Source organism: Scardinius erythrophthalmus (assembly GCF_964197995.2).
Source record: "Scardinius erythrophthalmus genome assembly, chromosome: 16".
Lineage (NCBI taxonomy): Eukaryota > Metazoa > Chordata > Actinopteri > Cypriniformes > Leuciscidae > Scardinius > Scardinius erythrophthalmus.
The window spans coordinates 26,373,899-26,390,826 of NC_138236.1; the positions used below are offsets into that span (position 1 = coordinate 26,373,899).

At 37.6% G+C, this 16,928-nt stretch overlaps 1 protein-coding gene across 1 annotated transcript; it reads right to left on the bottom strand.

Annotated features, from left to right (window-relative positions):
* Positions 1–3,408: 3,408 nt before the first annotated feature.
* Positions 3,409–15,486, bottom strand: cep76 (centrosomal protein 76). Its single transcript, XM_081389886.1, has 12 exons — positions 15,044–15,486; positions 11,463–11,621; positions 11,266–11,347; positions 10,359–10,583; positions 9,156–9,341; positions 8,813–8,910; positions 7,189–7,317; positions 6,885–7,073; positions 6,586–6,752; positions 5,441–5,774; positions 4,083–4,300; positions 3,409–3,889 (listed from the first exon to the last, which is right to left on the bottom strand). The coding sequence occupies exons 1-12, from the start codon at positions 15,104–15,106 to the stop codon at positions 3,751–3,753; spliced, it is 1,989 nt and encodes a 662-aa protein (XP_081246012.1). The 5' UTR covers positions 15,107–15,486; the 3' UTR covers positions 3,409–3,750.
* Positions 15,487–16,928: the final 1,442 nt, after the last annotated feature.

Sequence of the window (16,928 nt, forward strand, 5' to 3'; positions counted from 1 at the left end):
TAATTGCCTCATAAATTGTCTCATAAATGAGAAAAAAAAGTGTTATTTGTTTCATTACAAAAGTGGCATGTCTTTCTTGCATTAGATAAATGAAGCCATTTTACCTTTTATGCTTTTCTACTCTGAAGTATCTCATTCGCAATTTACAGTGTTTGTAATTGGATAAATGCATGCCGTGTAATTACAAACTCGCACAATTTTGTACTCTGTCGTAAGCATTCATGTTTCATCATGATATTTTTGATATTAGTAAATGATCTGTGGATGAGCTCAAGTAATTAATGAAAAGATGAATGCAACAGTTGTAATATAATATTCAAGATATTAACTTTTTTGAAAGTGTATGAAGTATGAAAAATACGATTTTTATGAAAACAACAAAAAAATCATAAAATTTGTTTTTAACTTTTTTAAATTAAGAATTAAGAAAACTAGCACAGATGTAAAAAACATACCTGTCATATATCATATAAGATTTGAACTCCGGCAGACACGAGGACTGCAGCGATCTAGACGATCTGATCAATTACCACAGTCTGAAAAACAAAAAAAAGATTTTCAAAACAACACATTATTAAATCAAACTTCTCTTCTAATCAACAGCCACTTTTGTCAGTGTTAGCAGAGAGTGTGTTTTCGTCACTGGTCTGGTGAGATGATTTTTCAGTCCCTACAGACTCATTAGAAAATTGCACCTGCAGTTCAAGGTATTTTATATGCAGTGAAGACAATACTTGTTTGGCACCATCAAACACTTCCTCTCCTAGACAGGGAATGTGATTAAAAGTGAAGGTGGGGTTCAGTTAGAAAGGAAATATTCATTAACATAAATCACCTTTCCACAACTCCAACCCCCAATGCCACACGCGCTCCTCCTTGTCCTCAACATGTTCAGCTGTGAAGTGAACGCATGATTGTTAGCGAGAGATGGCAAAGTCGGAGATAATTTGATTTGTTTCCACACAGTTCACACAAGTAATGGCCAAGTGAAATAACCAGCAGACTGAGAATGAAATGGAGGCAAAGCCCACGATTCAATGCATTTTGAGACCCAGGGCAACTTTTTGAGCAATGCTGCTGGGCAATGTTGCCGTCAACGGGCAACCAGATGAGACACAGGGCCCATGACCAATCTAAATTATCCAGATAGAAATGTATTGCCCATTTTCAATGGGAAAGTGCCCAAGCAACAATTGCTCGACAAGATTGCCCAACAACATTGCTCAAAAAGTTGCCCTGTGTATCGTCACCTTAGAGTAGCTCATGTGCTGAAATGCACTATTGCTATTCATTTAAGAGTCTGATACTGAACTCCACACACTGCAATGATATGGAGCCTTTTGCAAACAGGAAAATAGTAAGATCTTATGATGGCATGTAAGCTTTTAGTTCAGCTAAGCACGATACCTCCAATCACTTAAAAGGCACCTTCCTGAAGGCACACCAACCGTACATATTTTGGATGTCTCTCTTATCTGACCCATCTATTTGTGGTCTTGGAGTCTTTACTAATGAGATGATGAGCCGAATCATGTGTGTTTGCTAAGGAAGAGTTTGAAAATATGTAGTGTTGGTGTGCCTCCAGGAACAGGGTTGGAAAACACTGCTATAAAAAACATAATCTTTAGGTTTGCGATTGCGGCTCTTGTGTTGTTTGTGTTTTGTCTCCCCCTGGTGGACAGAAGGAAAATTACATGCAACAATGCAAGATAAAGGATTAAAAGCACCGCGTGGAACAAACCTACAAAATAGTCTTTGTTTTTGAAGACGTTTATCTCATGGAAGCTCATTTAAATTTGTGAGAACTTATAAATTAACTGATAAGATCCTTGATACATATTATGATAAAGCACAACATCATCTTCATTTCTTCATGCTCTTCAACTGCCTATAGATAGTCCTATGGTTTTATAAAAATGCTTTTAATAGCAAACTAGCCTACATCATTGCTATAGGGAGTTGTTTAGCAATGTCTTCCGATTATGATATTCTAACCAACTGCATTGCGAGTGACATTGATGTAATACAACACTTCAACAAGAAGTTAATATTTAGCAACTTACATTACATTGTCTATTTTTGTTCCAAACTATGTCAAACAGAACCCTCCATTGCGTCGTGACCACGAGCCGTGGCGTTTACTTCCTAAATGAATCATTGTTTTGAGCGAATCGGTTGAGTGAACGATTCAATGACTCACTCGGAACCTACAGAGCCACTGAAAAATCTCCACGTGATGCTGTTTACTGATGCAAACTGGTATTTGTAACACTGTTGTAATCTATTATCACAATCATAAACACACTTGTATAGTTTTAGAGTTTACTGCATGTTGTTATTCTTCTAGTTATTTACCTATAGCAACTAATGAATCGCAAATCTAACACTTTTCTTCAGTATTGAAAAGGCCTAAATGCATGTCTGTTCTACAATGCTCATTTGCAGTTCGTTACTTCAAGCTGCTAATTTACTTCAGAATGCTTTTTCTGATATCTAACCAAGTGTTTTATTTCCACCCAGCATGTTGCTATTTAATTTATTTGCAAAAATTAATTGAATCAGCATGAATTCATTCTAATAACTAGCGCTTTAATCATCAGACCACATTTCAAGATTTAAGCAAAAATACCATTGTTAAGTAAAAAGCATATTTGTTTGTGTACAACACAAATTTGTGTCAACTCTAAGTGGAATTGGGTGGCAGCCATGGTAACTGGTTCCTGTTAATTAGAAGCTAAACAATCATGTGACCTTGGAGAGCTTGCCTAAATAATGAATTGATAATGTGCACTTGTGGTCAAGTGCAGGTTCTCTGAATACTTGGGCAGATTCGCTAATGGCTCTTAAATGGAAAGAGGAACACACAAAGGTCATCCATAGAGTTCTTAGAAAAGAGAAGGCAAGCTCATCATACATTTCTGCTTTAGTTTCAATTAATATGCTGCAGCATGAGGGCGGATTAGGATATCGGCTTTTCTTTCCCATAAGGATCCAGTCTAAAATTGTGCAATTCTTTTTTAAGAGTATGTTGCCATCTCCTGGTCAAAATAAAACACTGCTAATATAAAGTCAACAGTATGGCCCCCACCCAACCACCCTGAAAGGAATAGTTAACTGAAAATTCTGTAGTCATTTACTCACCAAGTTGTTTCAAACCTATATGAATTTCTTTCTTCTGCTGAACACAAAAGAAGATATTTTGAAGAATGTCAGTAACCAAACATTTGATGGACCCCATTGACTTCCATAGTATTTTTTTTCCTACTATGGAAGTTAATAGGGTCCATCAACTGTCTGGTTACCTACATTCTTCAGTGTCACATGAGCCCTCAGAAATCATTCTAACAGTTCTTTTAAATTGTAATTATATTTGACTATTTTTTTTTTTTTTTTTTTTACAATATTTTTGATTGTAAAAAATGCAGCCTTGCAAAAATTTTCACCAGTAAAACTGACAACCTTTAAGTAGTAAGTAGAGGTGATTTAAATAGCACAACAAACAAATCAAGCTAAATACAATTAAGGGTATCATAACATTTATTTAGAAAAATATATCCATAAATACCATTTTGAAACAGTTTCCATATGACACACACACATACTGTTGTACTGAACATACATGAGCAGCATAGATAGTATAACATGTCATACATGCAATTCCAAAACTCATAATAATACTCTAAACCAAGCATACAGTCAGAGGACTTGTGAATTCTGTAAACCTGAGGTGAAAGATCGCGCTGCTTTCTGTCACAGCACGGATCTGTACTTGCAAGCGAACATGATCCATACGGCACAAGCTGACTCTGGATAAGCAAACACACGAACCCTCACCGCCAGTCGCACATGATCCCCTCTGCAGCAAACAATCTCTTCACAGAACGGTGACCTGAGTGATACAGAAGAGAACAAGTTAGTAGATGTTAGTTGTTTGCCTTTTTTAAAGCTGCAGTGTGTGATTTCTGCAGCAATAACAGCACCGAATGAAATAGCGAAAAGTACTTCTCTAAACAGCTTTCCGTTTTAAGACATATCAGTTAAAAATACATTTTAAAGGTAGATCAGTTTGTTTGTGAAGGTACCTGAGGCAGGTAGCGAACGCCCTGCGTGCATTACGGTGTAAGAAATGAATAGGAAAGCCTTTAAAAGTGTGTCCGTCGGGCACCGCCCTTCTCACAGCATCCTGAAACTCCTCGTTTCCACACGACACACCTGTACAGCGCTCTAGTTCATACGCCGACAGCGCTGCTGACAGCAGGTATGACAGGTGATCATCCCAGACTGTTGCCAGGCCGAGATCCTACAGACAGACGTTACACTTAGTAATTCCAAAAGCATGTTAAAAAGTATCCAAGTATAGGTTTATCTGTCAGCCATAGTTTCCAGCTGCTTTTTCAATTGCAAGAAAGTAGTCTTGTATATCTGTGGTAAACTGAGATCTTTTTTTAATTACACTAATACTCATGTTGCTCCAAAAGACTCGCAAGAGTCACTTTCTTCCACTGAACATAAAATTAAGTCTTTAAATTGAGCTGGTCTCTCATTTCCATTTTTTTTTTTTTTTTTTTTTTTTTTTGGTATGTCAAGTTTCAAAATGACAAAAAGCACAACATAAGTGGTCCATACAACTGCACAATATTCCAAGTTTTCTAAAGTCATACAATACTTTTTTTCTTGGAGGAACAAACAACAACAACAGCTCAACAACAATTTGTGCTGAAATTAAGAAAAATGGTGCATTGACACCATTTAGTTAACTGACATTATCGGTCAGTAAGTTTTTTTTTTTTTTTTTTTTTTTTTTTTAATAAAAAAAATATATATTCATGCATTCAATAGATCAAAAGTGAAAATAAAAGACGTTCACTTCTATTTTACTTCTTTAAAATATATATTTCAAATAAATGCTGCACTTTATATTAATCAAAGAATCCTGAAAAAAATTACACATAAATATTAAGCATCACAACTGTATTCAAAATTGATAATAAGAAATGTTTTTTGAGCACCAAATTGACATATTAGAATGATTTCTGAAGGATCATGTGACACTGAAAACTGGAGTAATGATGAAAATTCAGCTTTGCCAACACCGGAATAAATTACATTTTAAAATATCTATAAAAAAACAGTTCTTTTCAATTTTAATAATATTTCAAAAATATTTTTTATATATTATTTTTGATCAAACAAATTGCATCCTTGGTGAACATAAGAGACTTCTTTCAAAAATATCTTACTGACTCCAAACTTTTGAACAGTAGAGCAACTTCAGAAGACTCTTTACTGATGTTTTTTGTCAGTTTGGACTGACATGAGAGTAAAATGATGACGGAATTTTCATTTTAGGGTTAAAGTTCGCTTTGACTGTATTCAGAAATGCACATTACACAAGTTGTTTTTGTGTCAAAGGTTACTTGAGCATGTGTGTTTTTATTACCTTCCTATGCTCTGCTAATAGGTATCGCATCTCCAGCTCCAGTTGGTTGCTGGCCTCATTGGGAACTATAGAAGGAGAGCAGAGAGGAGGAGTCGGCGGAAGAGAGGAGGTGGAGCCGGGAGCACATACAGATCTCACGGCCTCCTCACTCATGGCCTTCCAGCGGGAGCCGTCTGTGAAGTCAAACACACACAGCTCCACAGCATCTGATGGCTGACAGTTCGCCAAGAACGTCTTGTGGTTGAAGACGCAGCCGAGTGTCCGGTAAGGGTGGGTGGATTTTGGTTGGGGGACCATGGGAGGTGCATCTGGGTCTATTGGACGGTGGAGGTATCTAGTACAGAAAATAAAGCAGGAAAGCTAGTCTTAAAGCAAGATATCTACGACATCTAGTGTATATATCTATGCACCAGTCTGCGTACACGTCACACACCAGGATGCGCGCGCGCCCTCAGATCACTTGGACGTGGCTGTGTATAAGAGGTAAAAACGATATAAATACTGTTCGTTTTCTCACACAAACCGCTCGTTTCGTGTCTTAGGCCATCAATGTGTACTTACGATGAGGAACTGTTTTAATTTGGACTCTGTGCATGCTCTTTGAGACAGTGACCACAGACCTGCATTATATGACTGACAGACAAGAACGGTTTGACCTAAAAATATCAAAATTTAAATTACTGTGGAAAAAAAGACACCTACATCTTGGATGCCCTTGAGGTAAGCTAAAACATACCAAAATTTAATTTCAAAGTGAACTATCCCTTTAAGGAGAAAATACTCAGCAATGGTGTTGACTTATGAATTTGCACATGGTTTGTCTTAAAGCATATTAAAAACACCACACAGACATATAAACAACATTAAAAGCTTGATTTTCACCATAGGGGAACTGTAACAAAAAACTGTTTCATTAGTGAGGTACAATTTTAATGTTGATTTTACTTTTTGGATTGAATGTTGAGTGTAATAGAAACTTTGTTTGGGAGCATGGTGGGTGACATTTTGAGACTGTAATCAACACAATAATTGACCTTTTTTCGAACAGGCAGAACAACCTTTTAAGTCATTTTATTTTAGTCTGGAGCCATGTTTGAGGCAGTTTAGAAGATAACTAAGAACAATTCAAATGTATGAATTATTACCTGTGTGCAGTGAAACTTTCCCAAAAGGTGATGGAGCCGTCTGTACCGCAGGTCATGACCCAGGTGTGTGGAATGTTCTTGGCTTTGGTGCCCACACATACATAAGCATCCAGTCCAAATCCCAACAGCAGACTACACAGCAACGTGGCATGATCCTCACATTCACCCTGAACATGTTAATAAATGTAATCAAATGTGTCGATGTTCATAAAAACAGTACATTCTGATATTTTACTCTAGCGTTTGATTATTCAGTTTCAGTGCTCAGTGTTAGATCAGCATTTAACAGGATGTCTTGCCTTGTTCCTGCACAGAAAGGCCATCATAGAGCACCACTGCTCCTGCCTGACTCCTCCCCCAACCATAGGCGCTCTCTCCTGAGCTAACAGGCTAACGAAACGCGCCGCCTGCCGCGGACTCTCAAGCAACCTTCCGGCACGCAGTACACGAACATATGAGCACACAGGCCGGTTCACACCATTTTCATCCTGGAAAACACACAAGTATTATAAAACATCTGAGTCATATACTGTTATGCACAAGCATAAATCAACAATAGGTACTTATATCAACATTCACCAGTACGGTGCTCAGTAAGGTCACCTGTGCAAAGATCTTCACCAGTTTGGACTGGTGTGAGGGTCGAATCTCCAAGAACTCCTGCCACCACTGTTTGGCATATACCAAAAACAGCCTCTCCTTCTCTGCTGTTTTCCGTCTCTCCAGGGATTGCTGGAGAAAGACCATGAGTTTTTAAAAAAAAACATTATATTTTAGGTGTTACAGAGACAACCCTTGTAAAAACAGAGAAATTACAAGAATGATAAAGCTTTGTTGATGATTTACCATTACCTCTTATGGACAAATGATGTTTAGAGAACCAAAACTCCTTAAAAAGGAATGTTAACCTCATTTATTTTTATTCAACATATTATCTTCATAAATTTCATAAATGTCTTATGTACGGTTCTATGGCCTGACATAGACTCAGGAGCGGAAGAAGAAGAAAAAGAAGAGAGAAGTACACAATAAATCATGTTTACAGTAATAAACATACAATGGACGTCTATGGGACATTCTAGAATATTTAAAACCAGAAACATTTGAATCATTATCTGCATTGTCCTTTTAGAACTGCTGTTTCTACAAAGATGAACTTTTGTTTATGCACTTAATTCTTAATTAAGAACTTGATTCCAAATGTTTTCCTATAATGTAAATAGGGACTGGTTATTACATGGTTATGGCTGGAGCTAATCAACAAGACTTAGGCCCAATCCCAATTCTATTTTATACCCCTTCGCCTACCCCTAACCCTTCACCTACCCCTTACCCTCGCCCCTTGAACCAGAGTGGCAAGGCGTAGGGGTGAAAATATTCCCCTAAGAAATGGGACACCACTACTACACCGTTACATGTCATTATACGTCGTCGCTAGCGCCTACGTCACAGGAGATGCGCCAATGTTTATCACAAACTTCCCAGATCCCGTCGTCAGCTGTAGTCATCTCAATTGCGTGGGTTACAGCTATTTTTTTGCATTTTTCTTCTGAAGTTCGCAGAAAACAACGGAGATGACGATATCTTCGACACCTAAGTATTTTTGGACTTCAGGAAACGTTGCTCGTTGTCAGCGCGAAAACGAATGAGCCTCCGGGTTTCCTCAGGTGTCCCTGTTTGATAAAGAACATCCAAGACTGGTTGATCATGTTGCAAAAAGCACGAAACTGTGTAAGCACTGTTCGTTTATATCGTGTTCACATATAACCACAAGAAAACAATGCGTTCATAGCAGACGTACGGTAAAAGATAAGCCAATTCCCTGCCGCAATTACATTCACCAGTTATCAGACATGAAAATATGTTGCGGGACTATCGTAAACGAACTTTCAGCGATTTTTTTGCAAACGTTTCTTTGAAGAACATGACCGTAAATATGAACACAAGATTGAATGTGACAAAGCAAATGATTATTGGCAGCTATGTTGCCTCTGTAGCCGGTGTATGCAGGTTCATTTCTCATACCCCTTCGTTTGAAGTGTGGTCCCGAAAAATCTTCGTTTCAAGGGCTATCTGGCCCTTCCCCCTACCCCTACCCCTCCAACCAAAAGAGAATCGAGACAACCCTACCCCTTCACGGGAATGCATAAAACGGAGGGGTAGGGCCAAGGGGTGAATTGGGATTGAGCCTTAAATGAACTGAAGCATTAATATAGTAATGATTCACCTGGGTGGCGATGACATCAGGGCTCAGGGTCTCAGTAAGGGGAGGATACAGTTCCAACTTCAGATTCAGAACACCAGCAGGTACTTTACATTCACTGCCTGGAAAAAATACACACACATATATACCCATCAACAATTTTCATGGATTAACAACTCAAATGGATAGTTTAACCAAAAAGGTAAAATGTCCAAACGTAGATATTTTGAAGAGTGTTTCAACTGTTTTTGTCCATACAGTGAAAGTAAGTTGGTCCAAAGTTAAACTCCCCTGACTTTCAATGTATGGACAAAACATTCTTCAAAATATCTTAACAGTATTTTTGAAAGGAAATTCTTTTGCTTACCCACTCCTAGTAGTTCTACTGAGACAGCGTTTTTTCCATTGGGAGCACTGAGAACTGTCCGCCAGTCAAGAAAATAAGAAGAAACGAGTGTCGTGTCCCCAGACGTGTCTGTTTTAATCAGCACCATATGCACTGGATCACAGATGGACAACATGGTGGTAGCATCAGCCATCTTGCTAGCATCTCCTGTAACACAACAATACCATAGTTAAGGCCCTGTCAAACAAGGAATGATAACTATAAAGATAACTTTAACAATAACTATATCAGCGTCCACACCAACGCACAATATCATTCTGTTTAATATTAAAACCGCCAGCAGTTTTGTTGCCTATGGCTTTAAATACTCAAACTCTTTCTGCCTGCTACAGACTGCGATTTCAGCAATCCTATAAGATCATTACAAATCACACTGCACGACATGGATCTAATAAACTTGGGTACGACATGTATGCAGACTGTACGATGATGACACCTGTTGAATCGCAAGGCTACGAAGCAAATTAGTATAGAAGAATAAAACGTCATCAGCATGTGCTAGTGGTAAACAAATTGGCAGTTGTAGTTTGGTATTTATGTGCGCTGAAAACACCAGTAAGCGTTTTGTAAATGGAGCTTGAGGTAAGTAGTTTTAAGTTTAAGCGCCATGTCGCGTTGATCAATACGCCGTTTCATGCTGCACTTTTATTGGCTAGTCAGTAGATGTAGGTCGTAGCATCAAACACACTGTGAGATGATCATGCTAAATCTCTGACACTGTCAGAACATTATCACAGGCGATCTTTGGTCCCAAGACTGTGACAACAGCTGTCTTTGAACCTCTCTCACTGTACGACGTACAGTAGAACCACCGTTTAAGAGCCACGAACACAGAAATCGCCACGATTGGTCATCTGTCATCTGGGACAGCCCAAAATCAAACAATGTGTACAGAGCATTAAAGCAGGATAAATTCAGATTGGCTGTCAATGCTTTTATTGTACATCAGATGAAGAAAAATAAATAAATATTCGCTGTGAAAGTGATTCCAGCGACATTGTTTCTCTGTCCCATATTGTTATAGGTGTGGTGTGGACTCTGCTATTCTTTTACATTTAGAACGATTCTAAAAACCTTATCTTTATCATTAGCCTTTACACATGTTCTTGAAATTAGGAGGAGTATGTTATAGGCTGCTAATATAAGTAGGGTTGCATGAGAAACCTGGGCCATCTCTGTGGACTTCCAGAAGAAAGCCCTCCTGTACGTCTGGTTCACAAGCACATGGGACTGGTTTGGAGCGGAAGCGCTGGTTGCGGAAGTAGAGATGAAGGGTGAATGTAGAGCACACCTGACCAGGTAAAGGCTCTGGCTCCTGCAAGTGTTCCAGGAAAGCCTTCCCACCCAGAACTTGTAGGTAGAGGTATCTCCGTAGTGGACTGATGTTAGCTGGTGAAAGTTTTTAAAGGGTTAGTTCACTCAACAATGACAATTTCATCATGTACACCTCCCTTTCTTTCTTCAGTGGGACACAAAAGAGTGTAGACAGGCTTACATGGTTCTTTTCCCAACCATGAAGGTGATATCAATAGATCTTAGTCAGGTAAGGTAGAGGCTTACTTCATTTTTGACAGGAATGAAAATGAGGTTGTTACGGATATAAGTGCACAGTTCAATGGATTGTGTCGCATCATGGACACAAATGAAGATATTTTTTAATGAAACCTGATTATTAATAAATTCTGCCTCTCCTTTGAAAGTCCATTTCACAAAAACTTTGACACTTCATAAAATATAAAAATCATTAAGACTTTGTAAAATCCATGTGAACAAAGCAATGTAAGTGTTTTGATTGCTTTAAATGATGAATAGATTTACTTTAGGCTATAAACATTGACCAACGCACATGCATAGAGCACATCAGATATGGTAAACAGAAGCTCGACCATACTTGCTTGACTTTTGTGAACATTTTGAAGTTTTAGTGGAATAGACTTTCAATGAAGGGGCAGAACTCTCTCAGTTTTCATAAAAAAATTCTACATTTGTGTTTTTAAGATGAACAAACGTCTTATGGGTTTGGAACGACATGAGGGTGAGTAAATGATGACCCTCACAAGCAAGCACTCACTTGTCTTCAGCTGTGTGATGTTCTTGTCCACAAAACGGGTCGCAGACTTGTTCACAGTATCAGCTTCAGTGTGAGAAACATCCTGGTGAGAAACCAACATTTAAAGAGCTATAAAATGTACGTTTCAGTGAGAAGATGCAGTCTTTTTTGTAATCTCAATGTATGTAATACAGGTTACAAAATCAGAATACTCATACCACATTTGTAAACTGGAGATCTTTCATCACATCATCTACGATTCCCCTCCGCTGAAGAGCATGTATGAAGTCTTCCTCAGAGAGCGAGCGCTGTCCATGGTGCCCGTCACCCCTCACCGTCTCCGCTAAAACATCACGAATCTTACCATGGATATCCATCTGAAAATGGGTTAGTTGACAAATAACATTAAACTACTTTTTTTTAAGATAAAGGTTTAGGTATATATGTGTGTGTACAGGTTTAGCTAAACTTGTGAGGTCCAAATGTCCTCACTTATATAGTGAAATATTTCTGTGATGGGTAGGTTTAGGGTAAGGAAGCTTGTTTCTGCCACTGAATAAAACAATTTAAAAGTTAATTGCGACTTTTCATCTCACAATTCTGCCAAATTCTGCTCACAACTTTTTTTCTCCATTTTATCTCACAATTCTGACTTCTTTTCTCAGAAAAATTCGTAATTATTATTTCTATTACAATTACTATTTTCTCGCTTTGCGAGTTTATATCTCGCAATTCTGACTATATAACACGCAATTCTGACTTTACAACTTTCAGAATTGTGAGATAATCAATTAACAATTACCATCGCACACTTGCAGGTAATAGACAGGTAGGAGAGAATATAAAAAAAAGGCAAAAATCTAAAAAAGACAAAAGGAAATCCCACACACTATCAATACTTGCTACAAGTATCAATGGAAGTCTATGCAATTAGTCCTCACTAATATAGTGAAACAAATGTGAGTGAGTGTGTGAAGGGCCTAAAATTAACACTCGCCAAGAGCCAAATGCAAGTAAAAATCAGCGTTGGCGATATGAAACGGTATCACTCGCCGGTTGGCCGGTAATATTTTTATGAATTCTAACAATGCATTAAAGTGATAGTTCACTTTGAAATAAAATGTTGGTATGTTTTAGCTTACCTCAAGGGCATCCAAGATGTAGGTGTCTTTTTTTCCGCAGTAGTTTCAATTTTGTCTTTCAGTCATATAATGCAGATCTATGGTCACTGTATATACACAGCCACGTCCAAGTGATCTGAGGGCGCGCGCTTCCTGGTGTGTGACGTGTGCGCAGACTGGTGCATAGATATATACACTAGATGTCGCCTTAAAGACATTCGTTCCAATGAACTGCCGTAGCCAAGGCGTCATCTAGTGTATATATCTATGCACCAGTCTGCGCACACGTCACACACCAGGATGCGCTCGTGCCCTCAGATCAGATCACTTGGACGTGGCTGTGTTACAAGAGTTTTCTCACACAAACCGCTCGTTTCGTGTCTTAGGCCATCAATATGTAGGCTACTTACGATGGGGAATTGTTTTAATTTGGACTCTGCATGCTCTTTCAGATAGTGACCATAGACCTGCATGATATGACTGAAAGAAAAGAACGGTTTGACCTAAAAATATCAAAATTGAAACTACTGCGGAAAAAAAGACACCTACATCTTGGATGCCCTTCAGGTAAGCTAAAACATACCAAAATTTTATTTCAAAGTGAACTATCCCTTTAACGTGAACGCTGCTAGGGACAATTGACGGGGCAGCGCTTCATCGTCACAAATGTTTAAGCCTTGACAAGAAGACACAAAAGGGAGTTTATTTTGTTGCTCGCACTCTGTGTGGAACGTTTTGTGTGAACACACATTCGAAGCACACCCAGAAAGCCGCGTCAGACAGCATGAAATTACTAAACTGAGCTCTCTTTCGCTTGAGTGTACAAATTTACACAAAAGTCTGTAAAAACAAAAACAAATGGCGAGTGTCCCAGTAAACATAGTCGGTTATATCTTAAGTGAACGTAAACAGTTGAGAAAGAGGCAGTATCAGTACATTAGATCCGTGCATTCACTCTTAAAGTGACAGCAGCCTGATTGTCAGGCATTAATGGACGACGGCGAGCTGTGAACTGTCCGACGCGCAGCGGACCTCCACCGAAGTGCATTAATACCTGACAATGGACACCTCGAAGGGCATTAACCTGCTTATACCATGGTCACTTGCCAAATAACACATTTTTAAAACATTAGTTTATATTTTAATTAGTTTTACAATCAAAATCTAAAGTTTTTACAAACAATAACTTGGTTTCCCTGGTTACGCCTGATGGTTTATTTACTAGGTGTCCTCTATCACTTTTTAATGGACACCCTGCAGCCAATCAGAATCGAGTATTCACCCAGACCATGGTATAATGTTAATCAAACAACTAAGGACAAAGAAAAATTTTGGGGCAAGTAGTAAGCCTGCTTTTAGCCTCTTAACATCCTTGATGTGTCATTACAAGTGCACAGAAAATGTGAGTGATTCCTTCCGAGTGAACACGGGTGAATCTGACTGCAGTAGATGTTAGAGATATAAATAAAAATGAAGTTAATTCAGCCAGCGCTCATACCTCTGTTTACATCCTGTTTTCGGTGGAAGGCCGTAGTAATCGATTGTCGAGTTCACGCGCATAGGTTTAGTGCCTATGATCACGCGCGTGAACTCGACAATCGATTACTACGGCCTTCCACCGAAAACAGGATGTAAACAGAGGTATGAGCGCTGGCTGAATTAACTTCATTTTTATTTATATCTCTAACATCTACTGCAGTCAGATTCACCCGTGTTCACTCGGAAGGAATCACTCACATTTTCTGTGCACTTGTAATGACACATCAAGGATGTTAAGAGGCTAAAAGCAGGCTTACTACTTGCCCCATTGAAGTCAATAGGGTGCAAATTTTAAAAATAGAATAACTCGGTGTAGGCAACACCGATTTTTGTCGTTGTTCTCTGTATTGACAGCACTCCAAATGTACAAAAAAATGAGCTCAATGTTAAAATTGACCGGAGTTCTCCTTTAATATGGATGTTTAATTTATACAGTGAAGAGAAGACTATGCAGTGTTAATTTACATTTGCTTAGTTTATTAAATTTCTGTAGGCACTACCTGAAAACTACTGTTAGACCTACCTGAAAAGTCTTTGTTATATTGTATTTATTTGTGTTTTTGCTTGTAATTTAATTATTTGTTCTTGTTTTATTACTGACTAAATTTATATTAGGCTGGTAGCTGTGGTATCGACATTTGATTAGAGAATTGTTCATTTTCACTGTTATTTAAAATTTTGGTGTCATTACTGCCTTTTTTGCAAAAAAAAAAAAAAAAAAAAAACTAACTTATTTCATGGCCGGTAAACATTTTTTTATGGCAGGTAAGTTTAGTGTGTAAAGGGAAAGTGCATAACTTTGTAATCACATTGTAGGCTCTTGTGGCGTGACAAATACATGTTTAAAAGAACAGCCATTGCTTTTGGTCTAAATTAACTAAAGTGTCGTAGTGTATGGTTGTCATGTCAACCGCCCAAATAGACCAGCACAAAATAAAAACCACAAGGCATCGAAAAAAAAAACGTAATGCATTTCTTTTAAAGCAACAAAATTACTTCATATATAACATTGTGTAAAACAGGAATATAATGGTTTTTGACATAAAAAAAAATTACAGTCACATACGGGCACCTAACATAATTAACGTCATGATTTGCAAGTAAAAACCATGATAAAAACAAACTGATCATCACCTTACCTTGATTAAATGGTCATGAATTATTTGTTTTAATTCAGTTGCTTTTTCTGGTGGCAGGGACATGTTTTCGAGCGTGAAAATGCGACAGAAGTTTAAACTACAAGTTTATAACTAAGCATTTCAACTTCAACTTCAACGTCTGCATTAAATGCGCGGATTCAACATATTCAGTATATTTGTGTTGTTGTATTGCTGGATGCGATGTCAACGCCTCCTGCTGCAACTGACATTTTAAATCCTGGCGGAAAGGCAAGCGGGAATCTGTCGTCACAGCGCCTGTGTATATTCGCAGTTGCGGTTTTAAAATACTCTAAAAGCTGTAAACTAAAAACAAATTACATTACTTTTAAAGAACGATGGTGTTCGTGAGCTTTAATGTTTAACGAATTCTGAGATTATAGGAAATGCTAACCTATTTAGTTTAATTCAGGCACAGCGTTGACGCCCCTTCATCCTTAGGAAATTACGTCATGAAAAGTCGCCTCCTGGATCTTGTAGTTCTCGAAAGAATATTTAACATAAACTAAAACTATACTATAACACAAACTGCAGTTTTTGGAATAACTATAATGCAACTACCTTACTTTTATTTTTTCAAATCTGTACTTATTCAGCCATATTGTGGTGTCAAATATTGAAATGTATCAGTGTTCAAGACCTCTCAGTTTTATGGGAGAGTGTAGGCTACTTTTTGGCTTCACTGAAAATGCTTTTAATTAATTTACTGACACTTTTAACAAAATCTCACATTCATGAATCCAAGTTTGCTAATAACCCAATTTTATGATTTTGTTGACTGAGGTTGAACACAATACTATACTCTAAAAAAGGCTATTCTCTCCCAAAGCTCTATATTTATTTGATATTTTATACCCAATTGTACAGTTGTGATTTTTATATGTACTATTTTCTAGTTGCTTTTCTTTTTCTGTTTCTCTATGCGTTATTGTACAATGTTCAATATTTGCATTTGAACAAACGTGTATACTGTTGTATGATGTTAATGTTTATTCAATAAAAAAAACTAAAATGGTTCTCGACTGCATTTTCAGTCATTCGAAGCTGTCCTTCTTGAAAGTCCTCACATAGCATTTTATTAGTTCCTTAAAACACATATAGCTTTAAAATTCACGTTTTGAGTAATGAATATGTAATTTATGTTATACAACAAAACGTTAAAGTCTCAAATGTAAACCATAGACGTTTTACTCTTAAAAAAAAAAAAAAAAAATCCAGAAGTATGGCTTGCAAATGAACATTCTCTTCAATCTGGAATGACTTTAACATAGAAATGACAGAAAAAAATATTTAAAAAAGTTTCAAATTAACAACTGTCCAGTATTTGATTTTATTAACAACCAAAATTATCAGAATTTTTTTTTACGCCAATCCTTTAATTATTTTAACAAAATTTTACATTCGCATGTCAGGAATAACTCAAGCAACCCTCATACATATGTAATGCTGATGTACTTTGAAACCTGAGAACCAAACATAAACTAATGAAAATCAATAAAAGCTCAAAAACTCAATATTTGGAAAAATTTTAAGAGCTTTTAGGAGGTCATCCCTTAAGCAAAGCTTGGCTCCAATAAGACATTTTCCCGTATTTGTGACAAGTCAACTGCGAGGAAAAAGGATCGGTCTTTCCCGGTTGGTCACTTGGCTAGATGGAATGAAATTACCACTCCACCATTAGCCACTTCTGGAAATATTGGATCAATTCCTGGAACCATGGCAGGAAGAGACATCTAATTTGACTCGCATTGATTCTGTTAAGTAATTGGCATTAAACCCACAATGAACAGTGTGAGGTAATGGGAGCTGGAAACAAACTTTGATCCTTGGAGACAAAAATAAATCGCTACAGGCTTAGTTTAGCATC

What these genes read in the sequence shown, in the direction of transcription:
- cep76 (XM_081389886.1), bottom strand. Translation starts at nt 15,106, where the DNA reads ATGTCCCTGCCACCAGAAAAAGCAACTGAATTAAAACAAATAATTCAT. An exon ending in CATCACACAGCTGAAGACAA is followed by an intron (nt 10,584 to 11,265) that starts GTGAGTGCTTGC and finishes AACTTTCACCAG; the next exon opens with CTAACATCAGTCCACTACGG. An exon ending in AGTCCACAGAGATGGCCCAG is followed by an intron (nt 9,342 to 10,358) that starts GTTTCTCATGCA and finishes GTTGTGTTACAG; the next exon opens with GAGATGCTAGCAAGATGGCT.